At 28.9% G+C, this 22,706-nt stretch overlaps 5 protein-coding genes across 12 annotated transcripts in view; all 5 read right to left on the bottom strand.

Moving 5' to 3' along the window:
- The window catches only part of LOC124431078 (lysophospholipid acyltransferase 6), a 15,449-nt gene extending 15,244 nt beyond the window's left edge, over window positions 1–205 (bottom strand). The window contains exon 1 of the mRNA XM_046978503.1: window positions 1–205. This exon is cut by the window's left edge and continues 30 nt beyond it. Within this exon, the coding sequence (XP_046834459.1) occupies window positions 1–45 (45 nt within the window). The 5' untranslated portion in view covers window positions 46–205.
- A 2,134-nt stretch (window positions 206–2,339) lies between these two features.
- LOC124431015 (chromatin-remodeling complex ATPase chain Iswi-like) lies at window positions 2,340–11,506 on the bottom strand. 8 transcript variants are annotated; one of them, XM_046978369.1, is made up of 16 exons: window positions 10,665–10,838; window positions 6,401–6,540; window positions 6,084–6,295; window positions 5,805–5,991; window positions 5,604–5,740; window positions 5,428–5,524; window positions 5,113–5,340; window positions 4,734–4,816; window positions 4,476–4,645; window positions 4,194–4,330; window positions 3,776–4,085; window positions 3,460–3,688; window positions 3,277–3,372; window positions 2,972–3,115; window positions 2,817–2,930; window positions 2,340–2,718 (listed from the first exon to the last, which is right to left on the bottom strand). In XM_046978369.1, exons 1-16 carry the CDS (start codon window positions 10,688–10,690, stop codon window positions 2,569–2,571), a joined length of 2,460 nt encoding a protein of 819 aa, XP_046834325.1. In that variant the 5' UTR covers window positions 10,691–10,838; the 3' UTR covers window positions 2,340–2,568. The 8 variants fall into 8 exon arrangements, with proteins under 8 accessions (XP_046834325.1, XP_046834330.1, XP_046834331.1 ...); XM_046978374.1 differs by lacking the exon at window positions 10,665–10,838 and adding an exon at window positions 8,336–8,468; XM_046978375.1 differs by lacking the exon at window positions 10,665–10,838 and adding an exon at window positions 7,056–7,157.
- A 1,019-nt stretch (window positions 11,507–12,525) lies between these two features.
- Window positions 12,526–13,984, bottom strand: LOC124431017 (proteasome subunit alpha type-4). Its single transcript, XM_046978377.1, has 3 exons — window positions 13,838–13,984; window positions 12,868–13,495; window positions 12,526–12,794 (listed from the first exon to the last, which is right to left on the bottom strand). Exons 1-3 carry the CDS (start codon window positions 13,838–13,840, stop codon window positions 12,652–12,654), a joined length of 774 nt encoding a protein of 257 aa, XP_046834333.1. The 5' UTR covers window positions 13,841–13,984; the 3' UTR covers window positions 12,526–12,651.
- A 30-nt stretch (window positions 13,985–14,014) lies between these two features.
- Window positions 14,015–16,328, bottom strand: LOC124431016. The gene is made up of 8 exons (XM_046978376.1): window positions 16,185–16,328; window positions 15,890–15,953; window positions 15,627–15,791; window positions 15,417–15,557; window positions 15,180–15,356; window positions 14,585–14,912; window positions 14,383–14,512; window positions 14,015–14,308 (listed from the first exon to the last, which is right to left on the bottom strand). Coding segments are annotated over exons 3-8 (942 nt in total). The 5' UTR covers window positions 15,890–15,953; window positions 16,185–16,328; the 3' UTR covers window positions 14,015–14,307.
- Window positions 16,329–18,750: 2,422 nt separating this feature from the next.
- LOC124431011 (facilitated trehalose transporter Tret1-2 homolog) lies at window positions 18,751–21,726 on the bottom strand. Its single transcript, XM_046978361.1, has 3 exons — window positions 21,355–21,726; window positions 19,895–20,771; window positions 18,751–19,721 (listed from the first exon to the last, which is right to left on the bottom strand). The coding sequence occupies exons 1-3, from the start codon at window positions 21,515–21,517 to the stop codon at window positions 19,256–19,258; spliced, it is 1,506 nt and encodes a 501-aa protein (XP_046834317.1). The 5' UTR covers window positions 21,518–21,726; the 3' UTR covers window positions 18,751–19,255.
- Window positions 21,727–22,706: the final 980 nt, after the last annotated feature.

Raw genomic sequence — 22,706 nt, 5'->3', positions numbered from 1 at the left:
GAGCCAGGAGAAAGTTCGGAAACCGTCATAATAATCCAAACCCATTATCAAGGGTAATAAATAAAAAAAAAAGAGGAAATTCCCGGGACAACAAATGCCCGGCACGCACTATGTCACTATAACTCTTGCTTGTTTTTCTCTCTCCCTCTCGCCCTCCCTCTCTCTTGTGTGTCTCCGTGCTTCTCTCGCGCGGTACTGAAGCACGGTCACCGCAAATTCGTATCTTTCGGATAAATCCGGCAAAGATCGTCGGCTTCCCTCGGTTGGATTCGGCCGTTCACATCATGCGTAACTTTAACGAGTTCCCATTGGTCCTTATCTATCGCGCGTTACAATATTGTAACGCGCGACTTTTAAAATATTAAATATATTACAGTCATACGTTAAGTCATATACACTTATAGTATATATACCACAGTTATCTTTTAAGAAATATATATATCATAGTTATCTTTTAAGAGAAATTTTCATGTTTATCAAATAATAAGAAATTATTAAAATTAAATATAATTATAATTGATTCTATAATTATATAATATATAAAAATAATTAATTATATAATATATAAAAGTAATTAATTATATAATATATATATATATATTTAATTATATAATTAATTAGTATTTAAGAGTAATGTTCATGACACGTATCTGTCTCTATAATTAAATATATATTTAACAAATAACAAATTTTCAAATATTTAATTTTTTCTTTGAGAAAGAGAGATAGAGAGAGAGAAAGAGAGAGAGAGAGAGATAGAAAGTTCGGTGGTTCCATTTAAAAATGGTTTATTATATATTATAGTAGTTATTACAATGCAGTAGTTATTTTTTACTCCGTGTTATAGTTATTCTTATATCCAGATGATGCAATATCACTTCATATACGTATCTCTGATGAAGGCATTGTGAGTCATAAAGTAGTTGAACGTAAGCTACATCACTTTCTGTCGAGAATATAATATTGTATGTTCAAGGCCGAATTACGTTAGATCCATGAAATTTATTAATCTTTTATCGAATACTATATTTAAAAAATTAATTATTATCTATACGAAATATTAATTTTAATATATCATTCGAATATTATTATTTCTATTCAATTAATTTTATCATAAAGCTTTTCATATAATAATCTCGATTGCATAATATAAAAAATTATTAATACCAATCATATAAATTCGTTATTCCTATAAGAGAAGTATAGCAGTAAGGTGTAATAGCACGTACTACTATAATATTCGAAACCGATCGTATGTATAATTGTTGTATAATGTATTTAGCAAATTCATGCATATTTATTGTCATGCTCTTTAATACCAAAAAAATACCAATACTGTGTTTTAATATGCATATGTAGGCGCATTAAAATATATTTTACCATAAACATGTATATATATATATATATATATATATATATATATATATATATATATATATATATATATATATATATGTATATATATATACTCTTTTTTTTTATATATATGTTTATTTAACATATCTCGAAATACATTTATAATAATCTGAAAAATAACTTAAATATATAGTTAATATAATTTTGTATTGCACAGGTACTATTTTTTTTTTGTTTTGTTCACATACATTATACATTAGAATATGTACATACTGTTATCTAACTTGTACAATTTTGTCAAGAGGGAAATACATTTGTTAAATAATTCAAGGATATTTTAAAGCAAGAAATAAAAATTCTTTTTCATATTGCTGAAATTTCTAACACGAAGTTTTTTTCGATTAATATTTTCATTCCATTTCTAATTATAATATGGACGCAACTTTTACTTTTATATATATATATATACACACACACACACATATATATATATATATATATATATATATATTCTTTTTATTTTATTAGAATATTGTCAAATTAATAATTTGTAATAACTTTGTGTATGTAATTATATACACTATACATTATTTTGCAAAAAAAAAAAAAAACTATACAATAGTAGTTAAATACAGGATTGACTAATGATTAGAAAAATGCATTATGCATAAATAAATATACGTGCGACCCTTTAAATTCTATGAAGGTAATCAATCAAATGTATATATCATATTGATATCTTAAATTATTTAGAAAATAATTGTTTACGTGTAAATCAATTTTAATTAAACCATAATCTATTAATCCAAATAATAGAAAATAGCGTCAAATTTCTTCTGATAATTATTTACAACTGTTTTTTCCTTTAGAAAATTTTTTAAATTTGTAAATATTTGCAACAATACGTATTATTTCAAGCGCATGTACATATATGCATGTACATGTTTCTTGGAGCAATTATCACATGGACATTGATTTAAAAATTGATTTGAAAAAACACCACGCATCAGAGGTGTTTATTTATTTACTTTTCTTTTTAATCTTAATACTAATCGTATATATAGTTTTTCGAATGTATTAGTAGTTTTTATAGATCTGATCAAAAATAAGAAACAATTATTAATGTATACAGATATGCTGATACGTCATGCAATTTTTTTTTCACCAGTCAGTCTGTAACATCGAGGTAGATAAGCGAGATATAACATCATCTCACTTTATTTTTATTTTATGTAACTTAAGTTTGAAACCAAGTAATTCCGATAGGACTCCAGAAAGGGCTGACAAAAGTACCACCTTTGTAATCGTATAAAGATATGGATTAGCAGATAAGCCAGATATTTTAAAAGGACTTTCGAGTTCCTGTAACCAATACAACAACGAATAAATTAATATAATACAATTTAATTTTTAAACGTTAATTTTTCATTGCACAAATATAAAAAGATATTATAAAAGACCTTTATCAAATCGGCTGCTAATTTTAATACACTATTTGCCACCATTAGTTCCTCCTTCTTATGGGGTTTTTGTTCAATTTGAAGATACAAATTTATCTGAAAAAAATATTTTTTCTAAAAATTTAACTGCTAAATTGTATAATCAATCAACATACCTGTTCAGTTATCAAAATCGAAAGATTTCTATATTTTTTATTAACTTTCGTTCCTAATGTCATAAAACGCAAAATAAATATTCCTAATGAAAAACTCCAAAATAATGCTTCGACGTTATATTGCGAATGTAAACTTTCCAGATCCTGAAGATAAAAGATATTTTATTATAATATGAAAATCTCGACACCAATTAATAAAAAATATATATATATATATATATACACATGGTGTGTGTATGTATATATATATATATATATATATATATATATATATATATATATATGTATATATCTATGTAATTTACCTTAATTAATTCCAAACTAATGAAAGATAGTAATAATAATGTAACAATAAAAACTGAGGATACTATAACATCAACAGAACGTTGTGGTCCTCTTCTCTGTAAAGTTTCATGACATTAAATATACATACCTTCAATCCAAAAAATATAGAAAGAACATTTATCAAAGAAATATCTTTATGATACCTTCAAGTATGATCTAACGCTTAGCCAAGTTTTTATATTTCGCACTTTGTTTAACCGAAAATGGGGCAAATCAGACTTTCTAGCACGTCTCGATGAAGTTAAATGAGAAAATAATTTAGCATACAAGAGTCTTTGTTTATAGGTCCGTTCAGCCACTGCCAATAAAAAGAACAAGAGACAAGATAATGCAAGTCTTTCAAAGGCAGAGATTAATACAATAATACGTTTCCTGTAATCAAATTATTTTTGTAGTATTCTCTTCATTGGATAATATATTTATGATAATGAGGGAAAAAAAAAACTTTTGAAAACTTACAGTATCGTATCTCCAAAAGCAATATCAATTATTCTACATAAAATATCAGTATACGTTTCTAAATTAACTTGTCTGAGATCATCTGGTATTATGGAAACAGTTGTATTGCTACTGCTATCTGTTCCAAGAGTGTCAGTTATTCGTCTAATTGACGGTACTAAAGACAATATAATACTTAATACCAATCCACCATAAAAATAATTCATACTTTCAGGCATTGACTCTACTCTTGCTATAATAGCAGAACTAATATCAAGTACTGACAATTCTGCTTTCTTGACATCACGTCTTGTCCAAATTGTACACGAAACTGTATAAATATTATAATAATAGTAATAAAACAACAAATAAACGTTATTGCTATAGTAAATGATATTTGTATATGAAAAACAAAAAAAAAAAAAAAAAAGAAACTAACTGCGATCGGATGAAGCACAACTGGAACTTAATAAAATAGAAGGAGGTAATCCAAATTCCCAAGAGAAAGGATGTTCTATAAATTCGCTATAATTTAAATTGGTCTCACTATGCAAATCTGATTCTTCCAGTTCTGAACTGTAAAAAAAAGAAAAGAAAGAAACATCTTGCATTATAACATTTTCTCTTTCTCTCTCTCTCTCTCTATATATATATATATATTTATATATATAAGATCATGCTTTTTATTAATTATTCTTAATATTTTATACTCGTTTTGTACCTATAACTACATTCATCGCTATTCGTTGTCACACCCATCCACTCTGTCGCAGATGTTGTCGCTTCGGTTAAATGATTCGTTGCGGCATCCTCGCATTCACCTTCTTCTTCACTTTCACACTGTCGTCTTCCTTCTCTTATTTCTGATATAGTCGGCGATTCATCTCTTTCCTTAAAAATATATTAATAAACATAATGTATTATAATTATAATCAAGGAAAACAAAATGGATATATAAATTATTATTGATAATGCATACAATCAGAGTTTGGTTTACCGTCACAATGCATCCATCTCCTTCACTGTCGGAAAAGTTTCCTCCTTTCTTCAATGGGTCAGGTGCTGCGTGGAAAGTGGAAAACTATGATTTATCTAACATTCTGCTTTTCCCTTCCAACAAAGATTAAAGCATGTTAACGGTTTAGAAATATTATTAGTTTCCACTATAGTTATATTTGTTTCTTGCTTGCAATGTAACCGCAGTATCTACAGATGAATGGAAGAGTGCGATAAATTTTCTACTTGTGTCAACACACACACACAGATATGCATTTAAAATATGAAATAAACTAAAATAAAAAAAATAAATACATCAGATATGTTTCTATCTAAAAAGAATAAACATTTGAACACCAAACCTGAATATTTGGGTTGAAGTAAAATTTGTTGGCTACTAGATGCTTCCAATTGAAACAAATTTCCTTCTTTATTATCGCATAGTTTGATTTGATCTCTGTTTGTTTGTTGTAAGAATTTATTAACTGTCCTATCATTATCGCTAGATACATTCCCATTTAAACTTTCAAATCCATCGTCATCCTGATGTACAACATCTGGATTTTCTACATTTTCTTCTGGAGGAATGACTAAAATTTATTTAAATAGAAAAAATATGAAATTATAAATATTATTTTATAAATCTATTTTATTTGACACTATTTTGGATTCTATACCTGGTTGATTACAATTGATAGAATCTTCATTTATGGAAGGTGTATTCAATGATATATTCAATTTTTCTTTATTACAAGTTGAATGAGGAAGAAATTCCTTTAATTTAAAAAATGCCCCATTAATTTTACTTAATTATCTTGAATTATATTTCAAAATGTAAATACAAATAATTTACCTGCGATTGACTAAGTGTCAAGGAATTTTCAATCATAACTTTTTTTGCAAATCGTACAGAAGTAAGTGCCTCTCTACTTATGGTACTTGCTTTTTCCGAGGCAGTATCTTGCGACGATTTCGAGTCATCATGTACTTCTATAACAAAAATTCTAAACATCTGTGTATCAAACTATGTTTTCACATATATAAATAAACTTACTTAAATTTGATCTACTTCTTGACTTACTAATTCTGCATCTACCATGTCTTGATCGTCTAATAACTTTTTGCCTACTATAACCATTAATCTCCATAGGCCCAGAATTCGTTGATACAATGTGAGAATGAACTAAGCATAGTATTAACATCATAACACTTGGTATAAAGACTTCTGATGTTGAAACTATCTGTACAATAAAATGATGTACTTAAATATATAGTAACTATATATGTGTATATATATATATAAAAGTCACAAAGAAAAAATTTAATTTCATACATCAGCCTCATTTTCTCTGTCTCCATAAGCAAAATACAGTAAGATGTTGATCAATTGCAAGCTATACAATAACAAAAATAAAACAAACACTCGAATACTCGTTTGTTGGCTCCACCATGTCTTATATAGAGGTAGAAATAAAAGACGTTGCAATGCTAAACATGCTACAGTAGATAAACCATGTTTTGGTTTTGCTTTTGGAAATGATGAGCCTAAAGATATTATAAATGTATTATATTTAACAATCTTAAAAAATAATTAATTGAATATGTATCAAGAAAAATCATAAGAGAAGTATTTATTTATTTATAACTTACCTCGTACCAAGTCAACGTCTATAAATTCTGTTTTCAATTTTGCTGTTTTCATTGGAACATTAGTAAATCCACCAAGAATTCTTTGTTCCACTGTTTTCTCCCACTGTTGCTTATCATATGTACCAATTTTTTTTTGATACCTGAAATAATAAAATACATCTGTTAGAGGGACAATGATGAAATCAATAAAAATGTATCACGTCTATTGTTATATTAATGTAAAAGAGAAAAATTATTATGGAAATCTTACCAGTGTACGAGATCGTTAAAACTCATTTTTATTCACATGAATTAATTTTTATTATAAAATAAGATAATTATCAGCTGTTATATCTAACCAAAATATTCGCGCATCTGATTGAATGATGTAAGATTTCAAATGTTTCTTCTGTTATCAAAATTAAAAGAACTCTAGCTCTCATAATATGCACTTAATAGAAGAACAATATATTTAATAATAAATCCAATTATTTTTATTTATCCGTATTAATAATAATCGTATTAATAATAATAAAATCAATCACGTTTTGTGATAATTTTTTGCTATATCCGAAGTCACTTATGCCAGACGGAGGGAAATTTAGCGCATGTGTGTAATGATTTTACTGATTGGCCCAGTTAGCAAGCGGTAGATTTAACAGCTGTATTTACTTACAACCATTTTCACTTCAATATATAAGATTTTTGAAATTATTTATATTAACGATTACAGCAACGTTTTATAATTTTAATTTATCACCGCTTAAAACATAAAGTAATGACAACAAATTTTTTAAATCTTTACATATGTTATGTTTAACTGCACCATCTGGTGGCTGCATTTTATACTACATTTATAACGGACAATATATATATATACATATATATATATATATATATATATATATATACATATGTAAAATATAATGAAACGATTAACATGCGAATGGTAATATTATTATTATTAATTATAAATTATATTAATTATATTTATGGATAAAGAAAGAAATTATATAAAAAAACACTGTGATTATATTCGATGGTTTGAGTTTTTTTTATTTGTAAAATTTATTACAATCTCCTCTATATCAATCATAATAAATAAAATGATGCTTTCTCGTTATCATATTATAATTTTAAATATATGAAAATAAAATCATGAAGAAAAACACTGTATCAATTGTATAATATACAGGAACAGAAGGAAGAAACATTTTGTATAATTTTAAAATCCATTTTGTATTCAATTGAATTTCTTTTGCGGATGGCATATAAATGCTCCAAAATTTGATCTAAAGAACAAGCAACAAAAAGAAAGGGGGAAAAAAAAAAACACACAGAAAAAAAAAGAAAAAAAAAGATGAAGAGAAAACAAAAAAAAGAAGAAAAAAATAAGAAAGATGATTCTTGGTCCCAAATCCATAGACATGCAAAAAATGACCATCATTCACACCGACCTGGCCAATGAATTTATACTATGACGATAACTCATTCCTCGATAACAGTTTGAATATGAAAAATCTCTAAGACAGATTTTTTTTTTTTTTTTTCTTTACGCTGAACTCTTACAAAACTAAATTCTTTCTTATTCGTATAAGTTGGATGGAAGTGTGCATTAAGAGAGAAAGGGAAGGAGAGAAAGAAAGAGAGAGAGAGAGACAGAGAGAGAGAGAGAGAGAGAGAGAGAGAGAGAGAGAGAATGATTTAAGAGAAATTTTTATAAGAATTTACTGTCTATGAATTTGAGTCATGGTGTATTTAGTGAAAATTCTGAATAACGGATAAAAAGATATATATATATATATATTTTAAAAAAAAAAAAAAAAAAAAAAAAAGAAAGAAAGAAACTATGGAAATAGACAGTCTGTATTTTTTATGGTAAAGAATTGGGGGGAGGGGGGGGGGGGAACAAAAAGGAATAATAAAAAATAAAAAAAATTAAGAACGATATCGTACAAGACTCGAATTCGCCTTATTATTTCTTCTTCTTTCGAGGTTTATCTTGTGGTGCTGGTAAATTTTCTTGTTTTCGTTTAGAAGCAGGCTTAGTACCTACATTGCCACCCTTCTTCCTTCTCTCTTGCCTTTCTCTCTCTTCCAATTCTTGATTTTCACGTTCTATCAATGTTATCAAGGTATTACATCGTCGTTGCAATTCCAAGGCAGTACGTGATTTTACAAACCAATCGAAACGAAATTGCGGTGCTGATCTAACGGTAGCTCTTAATTCCTCATAAACGTTTTCCTTGTCGAAACCCAATTTGTGTAACATACAAACAAGAAATCTATCCTCCTCCTCCGTATAATTTTTACCTTTATTAGTACCATAAGCTATCCTCAATTGATGAAACGGTGCGCGATATCTGGCCATCTTTGCGTCCAATGCTTTCTTTATACCGGCGCGCCTTTGTATTTTGGCCTCGCCCCTTTCTATTTGTGCCATCACTCTATCAATGTCCTGTAACTCATGGCAACGTTCCCAAAAAACTGCTGAGTATTCCATAACTTCTTCTGGTGTTTTACCTTCGACCTCTTTAGCAATATTTTCAATGTCATCACGACCATATTTTTCATTTGCCTTTATAAATTGATTAAAATCTCTCTTTGTCCAATTGGTAAAACCCTGAGTCAATAATTTTTCTTTCTCCGCGACCTCTTCGTCCGATAATGGCTGAGCCTCATCTATCTTACGTTGTTCTTCCTTTTGTATCCTAGCCGCGTCTGATCCTAATTCAGGATTCTTTGGAACCTTATAACCAACGGTTTGTCTGAAATAATATATCTCTTGATCGAGTAGCTCAAACAATCGAGGAGGAAAAAATTGAAAATCTTGTACAATCGGTTGTTTGGGTGGTCTAGGAGCTTTTGGTGCTTTTGGTTCAGAAACTCTTAAAGCTTCCCTAAAATAAGCGTCAACCGCATAATTGGCTTTACGTTCACGTTTAGGAGGTTCTATCCAATTACCAATCCCTAATATCTTTTGTTTCTCACGATAATCTTCACCTTCAAATTGATAGACCGAATCGGTTGGTGCATCGACGGTGAAATTACGTAAAGAAGATTCTCCCAAGCTTTCCAATTTTTGTTTCATTTCTTCGGTCTTTGCTTCACCCTTTTGTAATATAGTATCTATATCTTCATCGGTAATAGCGCTATCCTTTGAAGCAAACACTTCGTTAGCCCCATGTCTAATCATATTTAACATTTCATCCTTGTTCAATGCAGTCTGTTTTGCATCGACCAATCGACCTTGTTGTATGACCAATTTGTCCAATCGTAATTTAACCTCAGCTCGTTCAACGATCTTCTCTTCTACAGTGTTCTCTGTAATAAATCTAAAAACACGTACTTGCTTTTGTTGTCCTATACGATGAGCTCGATCCATCGCTTGCAAATCCATTTGCGGATTCCAATCAGAATCATAAATAATAACAACATCGGCAGTCGCTAAATTTATACCCAATCCGCCTGCTCTCGTCGACAACATAAATATAAACTTTTCACTATTAGGAGCATTATATTCATTGATTTGCCTCTGACGATCCTCGTGTGCCGTATTACCATCCAAACGACAATACTGAAAACCTCTCCAGTGACAATAATCTTCTAAAATATCCAGCATTCTGGTCATTTGACTAAATATTAGTACCCTTGATTCTTGTTCTTGTAATTTAGGCAATAGTTTATCGAGTATCACCATTTTACCACAATTATAAACAAGATGTTCATCTGTTGTATATGGTGGTCCAGGTTCAGCACCATCAAATAGATAAGGATGATTACAACACTTACGTAACTGCATTAAAATATTTTGTAATCTCATCTTTTCAATTTTTCCAGCGCCATTTACTATATCAATGTCCTTCATTAATACTTTGGTATACCATTCTCTCTGCATTTTACTAAGACCAATGTATACTTTAATCTCCTTTTTGGGCTTCAGTCCTTTCTCTACTTCTGACTTCAAGCGTCTTAAAAGGAATGGCCTTAATACTGCATGCAATCTTTCCACTAAAGAATTATCACCTAAGAAACTATTTGTATTAAACCAAGAATCAAAATCATCAGAACTGTTAAATACATCTGGCAATAAAAAGTTAAGTAAAGACCATAGTTCATGCAAATTATTCTGAAGTGGTGTACCAGTTAATAAAAGTCTATTAGCTGTTTTAAATTCTCTTAATATTTCTGATAATTTAGATTTCTCATTTTTTATTCTGTGAGCCTCATCTATTACCATGTAACGCCAGTTAAATTTTTTAAATACTGATTTTTCTTTGATTACCATTTCATAGGACGTAACACAGACATCCCACTCGCCTGGCATCATAACGTCTCTGATAAAAGTATTTCTTGTTTCTGCATCACCAATCAGACAAACTGCTCTTAAGGAAGGACACCACTTTTTAAACTCATTCATCCAATTGGCTAATGTAGACTTTGGAACGATAACAATATGAGGACCAGGAATGTTTCTGAAGTGTTTCATATATCCCAGCAATGATATAGTTTGTAAAGTTTTACCAAGACCCATCTCATCAGCCAGAATACCATTGATACCATTTTCATAGAGCGATATCATCCAATTTAAACCACGAATCTGATAATCCCTCAACTCACCAGATTTTATATAATGGGGTGAGGATTCAAAACGAGTTGTAGGTGCTACACTGGCGTTGCTCTCCGCCAAGAGTTCCTCATCCTCTTCTTGCTCAGTCTTGCGGTGTCTATGATCACCAGAATCAGATTTATTTAGATTTTCTGGTTGTTTTCTAGGTCTACCAGCCTTGACTTTTAACGGACTTCCAGCTTTATCTTTTTGATTGTTGGTCATAAAATGAGAAAATATTTCAGTTTGCTTGAGCAAGTAATCAAACCTCTTACTTCTGTCTGATTCAAGTTTCGTCTCGAAATCACCACCCCTAGATGATGTGGTCTCCGCTGAGGAACCATTTGAATTATCTCCTGTATCACCAGTATCCGCATTTTCATCAGCCTTAGACATGACCGCTTCTTTCTTCGTTTTTCCTCGATTAAGGTGAAAAGAAAGAATAAATGACTGCCCTAAACATCCACGCTCTAAGACGCGCTCCGCCGCGCACCATAAATCGATTGAATCTCGATTATCGAGTTGCGATATATCGGTACATTAACTATTATGTTCTAGACATGCCTATGAGATGTCGTTATTTCAAAATTAATTTCATCGATATTAAAGAATGCATACTTATCGATATGGTAAGACCTTATCCTCAGATCTTTTATTTCAATCTAGACGCCATCTGTAGTCAATAATGTTATACTTTTTGAACTCGTGTGAAGATAGTAACGTTTTACTTAACACGTGTATACGTACTCACCAATACACTTTAACGATAAACATGTGAAGTTAGCCGAGGTATTAACTTATATAGACGAGTAGAAGCAACGTTCTCAGCTGGGAGTGTGGCGGCTCCTGTAATCCGGCTACTCGGAGGCTGGTTATGTTCGGAGGGTCTGAGGTCGGGGGTTACTGTTGGTGCGGGATCCACGTTGACTGGGCGTCCGCGCTAAGCTCGCCATCAATATGGGTACCTTGGAGGAATCCGGGGTGACCAGGTTGGCTAAGGAGAGGCGAACCGGGCCAGAGGGGAAACCCAGCAGCCAAAAGTCTCCGTGGCGGGCAGTAGTGGGATCGCGCCCGGGAGTGGGACCGCATTGGCAGCCTGGTCGATATGACTCGACACATAACTTTTTTTTTTCCTTTTTTCTTTCATTTTTAAATAATATTAACAATTCTAATCTCAAATCGGTAAAAATTTTTTTTTTTACATTATTCTATCCATTTTTTTTACCCGTACAAAAAAGATAATAATAAGAAGACGTCTGTATTCGTAGATAGGAAAACGTAACGCATTGTGTTTTTTTATTTTTTTCTCTTCTATTTATATTAAATTTTTATACTTATAATTTATTAGAATAAAAAATTCGTAAGGAATAACAGGATTATTGTTATTTTTTATTAAAAAGAATTTTCGTCTCTCGTTGAACGTTCAATTAAAATTAAATATAATAATACATTATTGATAAAATAGTCTTCGAGTTTTTAATTTATAGTTTATTTATTATATACGACGACATTAAATTCAAATAGATAAACGCACAAAGAATGTGAAACTTATAAATTTATTAAGAAAAAGCTTTACAAACATACAATATGGGATTCTGCATGATAAAAAAGAATAATGCCTCTTTAGGATGTACCAGCCTGATCCCATGTACAACCAATTTCTCTATAACTTTTGTTTTTCCTTTTTGGCTTGTTCTGCTAATGCTTCTAATCGATCATGTTCTTCTATTAGAGCATCAACTTCATTGGCTGGAAGAATTCTAATTCTTGTTTTATCATTTTCACGAGTCAATGTTGCCATTTCCACTAAATAAATATATTTAAAATTAGTGTAAGAATATATTTGATAAAAATATATGATAAAATATTATTTGTATACCTTTATCTGCCGAAAGCTTATTCATATCTAATGTTTTTGAAAGTACTTTAATAGCTAATGACATTGCATCTTTTAGAGTAGTTTCTCCTTCTTTATATTCTTGTTTTAAAGATGATACAGCCGCTGCAGAATTATTTCCAATACAAGTTGCTTTCCAACCACCATAATTTCCACTTGGATCTGACTGATATAATTGATAACCGTAATGACGGTCCCAACCCATATATAAAATTGATACTCCAAATGGTCTTTTTCCACCATACTGAGTATAAGCTTGTTTAACATCGCACAACCATGATACCAATTGTTCGCATGGAATTGGTTCGCCATATTGTAAAAGATATCTTTGAGCTATTAAACGCAGCTCATTTGTAAGAACATTAGCATCGGCTGTTATGCCTGCCACAGAACAGACTACATCGTCGTTTAATTTATATATTTTCTCAGAAAAGAATACTTCATCTAAGAGTTTATTTGTGTTTCTTCTCTCAGCGGCTAATAGAATACCATCGTTTGCCAATATACCTAAACATGTACCAGCATGACTAATTGCTTCCATAGCATATTCCACTTGATATAAACGACCTTCTGGTGAAAAAATTGTGGTACGTGTATCGTACCTGCGAGCCTAAACATCAATAGAAACAAATATAATATCTTCTTATATATATATATATATATATATAGTGTAAAGTATATAAGATACTACATATGATAAGTTTGAATAAAAGAAATTAAAATTTTTTAATAATCTTCCATGATAAAAATATAAATGTAATAATTAATAAAAATTATAAATGTAATAATCAAATTTAAATATTCTATAATTGAAAAAGTATCTTATATGAGTTTGATGACAATGCATTTTGAAACATAACCTCTATAATTACGAATGAAAAGAATTAAAAGAACTTTGTTTTTTTGAATTATTAAAAATTTATATAATATCTTTTATAAATTAATAATTTACCATTTTACAGATAGTTTTGTTTAAAACAACACGTTTGTCAAAGTTTCTTCTTTTATGATGTATTGAGATATACTTGTCACCTAACACGCTTAAGAGTTAGATAGTTGGTAATGATATAGCATACAACGTTCTCACGACATCTTTAGGAAAATTTTTATATTAAAATGGAAAATAACATAGATATGAAAAGGTTTTATTAAAGTAATTTATTTAGTATATGATATGATTCATATAGGAATGTACATGATTAAAAAATAGTTCTTAGTAAAGAATCAAACAAAATTATAAAAATACAAATGTTATTGGATTTTATAACATAATGATATAAAAAAAGTAACACCGATTATTTAAAACTTACACACACGAAATAAAATCTTACGTTACTTATATAAAAAATAAAAAAATATTCTTGCTGTGATAAAATTAACTTTATCACATTGTTAGGGACTCGGGTTTTTTTTCCTTTTGATTCTGTTAAAATATATAATTATGTATAAATTCATTATTAAAAATTTGATTTTTGTTTGCATATTTATTCAACATACCACACATCGATATCAGTCAACTTGTTTTCAATATTGTCCATGTCCAAAGTAAAATCATCTTCCGAGTACCCAACAAAAATACCTTTGTTATTATTCATTTCTGCACTTTGTTTTACTAATGACTCTACATCTGAAATTAAATTCACATATATTATAATGTAAATTATGTTATTATAACAAAAAATTTAATATAATATATTACCACTTTTTGAATTCATAAACTTTGATTCAAAGTTTTTTTTAGAAATTCCAAATTTTCTGCGTATTTCACATATCTTAAAAATACCACGACCAATACTGAAATTTTTCTTAATATCCTTATCATTTCTTAATCTGTCAGGACTACACTCAGCAGTTGTCTTTTTAGACCTTTTAGTTGTTCCATTTTCTTTTATTTCTGTATCATTTGATGTTGACAGTTCAACAATTGGGGCATCCTCTGGTGATGACAGTTCAAGAATTGAAGCATCCTTAGATTTTGATGGTTTAACAATTGTTGTGTCTTCAGTAGGTGTAGTTCTATTTTCCTCCTTCAAAGATAAATATATTTCTTTAGTAACTATGAATTCTTTATCCATTCTAGTTTTAACATGTATTTAAATTGTTCTTTACATGTTCTAGTAATGGAATTATATAACTTACTCCTTTTAATAGCTTTCTCCACTTTCTTATTACATTCAGTATCAGTACTTTTTATTTTTAGCGATTGTAATGATCTTTCAATTTTCTATTATATTAAAAAAAATTCTATTTGTAAAAAAAAAACGAATCTGAAAATTATAAACTATCTCACTTACATCAGTTAACATTGAAGTTTTTGGCCTTAAAGGTGAAGTGCTTGAGACATTAACAGCAAAATAATCTTGTTCTTTTAGTTTTAATTGTTTTTTTTTTAATTTTGTAGCAGTAGCTAGTGGAAAGTCCTCATTCTTTTTTTCAAGATTTTGTAAATACGATTGTACTGGTTCTGGTTCCTGTTAAACAAATTTCAATTAATATATTTCTTATTTAACTATATCAAATATTATTCATACCTCATCCCAATTTTCTGAAGAAGGAGGAATTTTTAATTCATTAATTTTTGTAACTGGAAGAATATTTGCTGATATTGAAGAAGCATTTTCAAAATAATTCCTTTGAACGGTACCTTTGCTTTCGCATATCGATAAGTGATGCTACGATGTTGAAAATAAATAATATTAAATATTATATATTTATTTATAAAAATAGATAAAGTACATTACCTCATATTCTAATGGACTGATTCGATGTATTTTATTATATGGACATGTTAATAATCTTAAAGTAGGATGATTGAGCTCACATTTTATTAAATGCCTAGACATTCTAGATTTAAGAATACGATGACTAGGATCGTAAGGACAAGTAACGTAATCATCTGCAGCCATCTATATAATGAGTTGAAAATAAAATACAGAAGTTAATGAAAGATTAAAAGATATTGACTTACTAGTAATTGACCTATGATGATAAAAATAAAAATTACCTTTGTTTTAGCTTTTGTAAAATTATAAGATATATTAATTAGATGATATATCTGTCAAAGTAACCTAAAATAATAAAATATTTTATAAAGAATGAATAAAATGTTATACAAGAATTATATTAGCAATTATTATAAGGGTCATTAACCATAATTGTATAAAAAAAAAAAAAAGAAAAAAAAAGAAAAAAAATTGAAAAAGAAAAATAAAAACCATAGATAATCTAACGAAAACGTATACAGTATTTATACATTTTATTTAAATATTTATATGAATACTTCTGCCACATTTACTTACTGATAATTACACAGAATTAAAATTCTAACATAGAATTATTATGAATCCATAAAGTGATGTAGAGACTTTAATTATTGGTTAATAAATCATATGTACGTATTAAATGAAGTGCAGAAACTGACGTTAAAATGATGTAGCAGAAGATATAAATACAAAATCAAAATCAAATACCATTGTTGAATTATTTCGATTTTCGAGTATCGATTTATATATATATATATATATATATATGTGTATTTCATTTAAATAAAATTATTATCAAGGAATATAAACTAATGATGAATTTATCAATAAAACACATCAAAGGATCTTTTAATATTTATTTGATAAGAAATATTAATATGTTCCTTTAAAAATATCAATAATCGTTTATTATAATTAATACTACGATATTCGAGTTTTATTTCGATTATCAAAAGATATCGAAAATAATGCTTAGAAAAACGTTACCTGTGATGACATTGGATATGTAAATATACATGGAAAAAAAAAAACAAACAAATAATCACTGTTGCAAAATTAAATTACAAAGAAGAAAGAAGATAATAATATTATGGTTATGTTATGAAAGCTTCATACCGTTTAAACAACTGTAAATTGAATTAATAGAGCAATCCATGAGAGAGATTTATTTAATGTTATAAACAAAGAAAAAAAAACAAAAAAACAAAAGAAAAAAGAAAAACAACGATTAATTCGCATATCTATTCGATTTTCATATTTATTCGAATGTTTATGAATTGATAATATTATTTCTTTGATTTTTCATTCAAAAAGAAAGAAAACAAATGAAAACTAACGAAAAAAAAATAATAATAATAATCGAGCCGTTAAATTAAACGAACGAAATAGAAAAAAATATTTTGAAAAGTAGAAACTGTGTTACTTTGTTTATATCAGAAATTTCTTCGAAATTTTCGAATTTAAAACAATTCCATCGTTTACTTCTTTTAATATTGTCAATTGTATCATTTTGTTAATACGACACAAGAGTTTTTTTTTCTTTTTTTTTTTTTTTTCTCTCAGCTGACGCTATTATTTGCTATTATTATGAGCTAATGATTTATGAAAGTGTTTTAATCCATTAAAGATATTAAAAGATGTATTTACGACACTCCTTAATTCTCTTTATAAAATATTTTCAAAAATTACATGAAAGAACATTTTTCTTCTTTTTACTCGAAGAAGAAGACAAAAGAATATATATATATATATATAAATTTTTCTGTGTTCTCTTTTATTATATATGAAAAAATAATTTGTTACATACATGTATGTATATAATTCAAATACATATATTTGAAAATGAATATATATATATATATATATATATATATATATATATAATTTATAGACATCGCTTTCATAATCATCAGCTAATATAAACATGTGAAATATGTATATCATATTCCAACTCATGGTATCACACATTTAATATTTGCAGATACGACGACAATGCAAGATTATATGACCAATCAATAATCTACTCTGCTATATCGATAGAGCAACGATTAATACGAGCGAATTGCAAACAGTTCAATGACACCCTTTTCAACAAAGAGACTTTATATGTTTTGGCAGGGGCAATCAATGAATCGATGTCACACAGTTAGAGCATCAAGAAAGTATGTACATATATATATATATATATATATATATATATATATATATATATATATATATATATGTATATGATGAGATAGATATATATATATGTATGCTGACGAAGAATGCAATTCATCCAACTGCGTGTGCGTGAAGGTCGATTAAGAAATAGCCAGCATTGTTAAAAAAAGTGTTTGTGTAGAAGTTTGATTTATTATACCGCAATACGCAACGCATTTTTCAAGGTCATTTATAATTGCCTCTTCTCTTTCGATCCGTTAAAAAAATTTATTATTATTATTATTACTATTGTTATTATTATTATTATTATTATTATTATTGTCGTTTCTCTTTTTATTTTTTTCTAGTAATACATTTATCGATTGTTCGTTAATAAAATTAATTTTATTATAAATAGATAAGATATTTACCTTTATAAACGATATATCCGATTTCAATCTACATACATACGTGCACTAAATTTATTTCTTCTTTTATTTATTTATTTATTTATTTAAGCAATCTAGCTTTTTTTATAGCTTCAGATGTAATTTTATGTGTATGTAATTAAATCGGTTATAATATATATATATATATATATATATATATATATATATATACATATACATGAATATATACATATATTATGTCTTTACGTAATCTTACAATATTATAAATAATATTGCTCTATCTTCTATTCTAATTAATTATAATCTTTGTGACTCTTACATGTAGCTGCTTATGTACAACAAAGTTATTTTTGTCGAGAGATTACATACAATGACGTGCATCATATAACGCTCTGTATCATATATTCTTTTATAATATTAATTAATAAGAGAGAGAAAGAGAGAAAGAGAAAGAAATTAGATCAGTATCTTTGTAAAAATAATGAAGATATATATATATATATATATATATATATATATATATATATATATATATATATATCTTGATATGAAATTCTTGAATATTATTGAAACAAATAATACATAGGAATGTTTATCTATTATATTAAAAATCGAATGAAATATAGAAAGTGTAATAATAAAGTAATACGAATTAAATCAATCGCAAAATAAAAACAGAAATAAAAAGAACTTAGTCAAGAAAATGGAGTTGTACATACAGAAAGAAAAAAAAAAATATATCTCTCCTTTATAAGCGCTTTACTAAGAATAAGCTAATATCGTTACAAGCAAATTCTCTTTTTTAATTATTTCTTTTTTCTTTTTTTTTCAAACGAACATAAAACGTTTAATCAGTGACAAATTGTATATCACGTTTTTCTTCGTTTGTCGAGCGTAAAGCGCTAGTACATATAATAATCGAGATAAAATTCCATATGAGAAAGAAAGAAAGAGAGAGACAGAGAGAGAGAGAGAGAGAGAGAGAGAGAGAGAGAGGGAGGGAAAAGAGAGAGAAAGAGGGAAAGAGAGAGAGAGAGAGAATGAGAGTGAGACTCCTCAGACAGACTGTACGTCTTTGATCAGCTTACGCTTTCGTTCCAGTTTTTTTTGAATATCCTGAAGAGTCTTCCCTTTCGTTTCAGGGACAAAAAAGAAGGCGAAGGCCGCGGACAACGCAGTGAAACAAGCGAAGGTCCAAAACGTCGTAGCTTCTCCCAGAACGTTTTCCATCTTTGGAAAGAGCTTAGTCACGGCAAATACCAGACTCCAATGTACCATAATAGAGATGCTACTGGCTACTCCCTTAGTCTCAGGTGGAAAAAGTTCGCTTATCATTGCGAATGGTACCGATCCGTAGCCGATTGAGAATACGACATTGAATAAGGAAAGACACGTCAATGGTACCCAACCAAGAAAAAGTATATCTTTACCGTCGGTTTTTATTTTAAAATAATATCCAAGGACACCGAGACATAGAGTCATTGCTACGCCAGATATTATCAATAATGGTTTCCTTCCGAATCTAATGAAAAAGCAAAAAAGGTGAAAACAAAAATAACAGACATTTTACGAATCATTTAAATGATAACACACACACACACACACACACACACACACTGACATATAAAAAGATCTTGTTAAAGTCTCTTAATTTGTATCTTAAATTTTATTATAACGTAGAGATAATATTCTCACCTGTCAATGATCAGTACAACACAAATCGTCATTATGACCTCAATTAGGCCAATAACGATAGTAGCGACGAATGGTTCGATCGTACTACCGGCATTTTGAAATATTCTAACTGTATAAAATAATACAGCATCTATCCCAGACATCTGTTGGAACCACATTAGACCAAGACATGTACTGAATGCTTTTCGTCCAGCTTTTGTACCGATAAGATCCATTATACCTCCTCTTTTAGCTTCTAATCTATCAGCCTCGTCTTGCAACGTCGATATTTCTTCTTTAACGTCATAATTAACACCACGTAATATCTTGAGGACCTTGACAGCCTGTGATTTTTTCTCTTGGTGTACCAACCACATCGGTGATTCCGGAAGGAACACAATGATCACGAGGAATATAGTCAATACAAAACAACATGACACATTGAAAATCGTGTAAGAAAGATAGGCACCCATCACATAAGAGAAAACAATGCCGAATGAAAATAAAAGTGGAAAAAATGTACCAAGCATTCCTCTGATCGATGCTTGAGCTATTTCACCGATATAAACTGGTACCAAAACACAAGCAGCACCAGAACCAATGCCACCAACGAAACGGGCCACATATACACCAATAATATTTCTTGAGAAGATTAATGTAATCCATGATATCAGAAAGGGTATAGCTGTTAATGCCATTGCTAACTTTCTACCAAAATAATCGGCTATTTTTCCGGCTGGCACCGCTCCTAATATCGCTCCCAAAGCTAATAACGATGTTATCCAAGAGGTTTCATCTTCCGTTAGCTGAGGAATAAAGGATCTTTTCGAGCTGAGAAATGGTAAAATTGGTGATGTCCATCCTAATGTCATACCACTTTGCATACCAATTAGACTGGCTGGAAATAATGAATGCCATGTAAAAAAATATTCATATTTTTATATTTAATCGTTAATGTACGTGTGTGTGTTTGTGTACGTGAGAGAAATATTAAAGAAAATAGGACAATTATATATATATATATATATATATATATATATATATATATGTATATGTATGCAAGACTATCTGGATGAAGTAGTTTTAGGCTCGAAACATTTCGATAACAAAGATAAGTTTTTAATATACGATCTCATCTAGGAACCGGAGAAAATTAATCATACTACATGATATATTATCTCTAATAGAGTTTACTATAGTTCGCAAAGAAGAAGTGCGAAGGTATCTTTATTGGCTGCATAAATCCAGAATGAACCGGGTGAAAATCACTTATAAGTATTTATCGACCGCCATACAAATCAGTTGTTTTTTCCTTTTTCTTTTTTTTTTTTTTTTCTTTTTTTTTTCCCCCAAGCAATTATAAAGTAATATTTCATCAATAAGTAACTATTTTCTCTTTTTTTTCTTTTTTATGAAAGTTATCAATTTCAGGAAAAAAGGTAAAACTTTTTCTATAATTTTATTGTCAATTAAAAACTCACCGCTCAAGGTAATGATATATTGAAAAAGTTTTTTTCCCTCTTGAGAAGTTTGAACTGTCTCTTCGTTATTCTGATTCTTTACAGGATTTTCATTGTTATATCCTAAAAATGGTTCAGTCTTTGAGCACCAAGTATTAACGTCCTCCTTCTTATTCGGATCCATAATCAATTTGCCAAACAATGAAAACGTTTTGTCATCGAAGGAACTTTAACTTTTCTACTTCGGCCCGTTTATTTGAGATAGCCGTCTTTTAAGAGTCAGAACAAACTGTCAGAAACTTACAAGCTGCATGTTCTTTGCCCTCACCAATGGTAGTACCTTATCTCAAAGATTTACACATTACGTTTATTTGTATCGTCGCACGCAGTCAATTCAATTCAGAGTCGAGAGAAGATACTCTCTTCTTCTCTTCTTACGCTTTTATCTCAAATATTCTTTTTTCTTTTCCATAAAGAGAGAGAGAGAAAGAGAGAGAGAGAGAGAGAGAGAGAGAGAGAGGGTCTGTGATATTTAATTAAATAAGATCTAAGACAATGTGCTTATTTGTTTTGCAAAATATTCAATATATTTAAAAAAATAAATGCAAGATTTTTCTTTTAGATCTATATTTTAAAAGAAAAAAAATTTATGTTTTATTTCTTTATATAATATGAAAAAATAAAATTTATATAAATATACGAACGAAGAATTTATATATTAAAGAATTATTTTCTATATATCAAATCTCTATGTAATATGTATCTGATTATTTAAAAACTTATAAGCACATAATGTGTAATCATTATGAATATGTATAATATACTATGGAAACGTAGATTGTGTTAACAATATTAATCATTCTATCGTATAATCTTATCTAACGTTATTTGTACTGTTGTTCATTTCAAGTAGACATTTATGTATTTATTTCTTTACTTCTCTATTCTTCCAAAGTCTAGACCTTTATCGTAGAAAAAACATTCTCATCTAAATTTGCATTGTTATGAGAATTAAAATGTTTGTAAAATATAAAAAAAAAAAAAAAAAAAAAAAAAAAAAGAGAGAGAGAAACAATATCATTAAAAATAATATCTACTTTTAGGTTTTTGAAAAACTCGAATAAAGTAGAATAAGGAAATGTTTAGAGAACGAGGGTAGGGACACCATTCATGAGCGATTGTAGTACCATCTAAGGCTTCTAATACAAGCAACGTCTTCTTTGTTATTTTGATTCTCGTGTTTGCACGAGAAGAACGATGTGTTTAGTGTTAGTCTCTTCGCGATATTTTTACACACGAATGATATTCGCTTTTTCTTTTCAAAGACGTAACTTTTAATTTTTAATTCGCCCGATCGATCGTAAGTCTACCAC

Source organism: Vespa crabro, chromosome 20, assembly GCF_910589235.1.
Source record: "Vespa crabro chromosome 20, iyVesCrab1.2, whole genome shotgun sequence".
NCBI classification, from domain to species: domain Eukaryota; kingdom Metazoa; phylum Arthropoda; class Insecta; order Hymenoptera; family Vespidae; genus Vespa; species Vespa crabro.
This window is presented reverse-complemented; position numbering and strand designations above follow the sequence as displayed.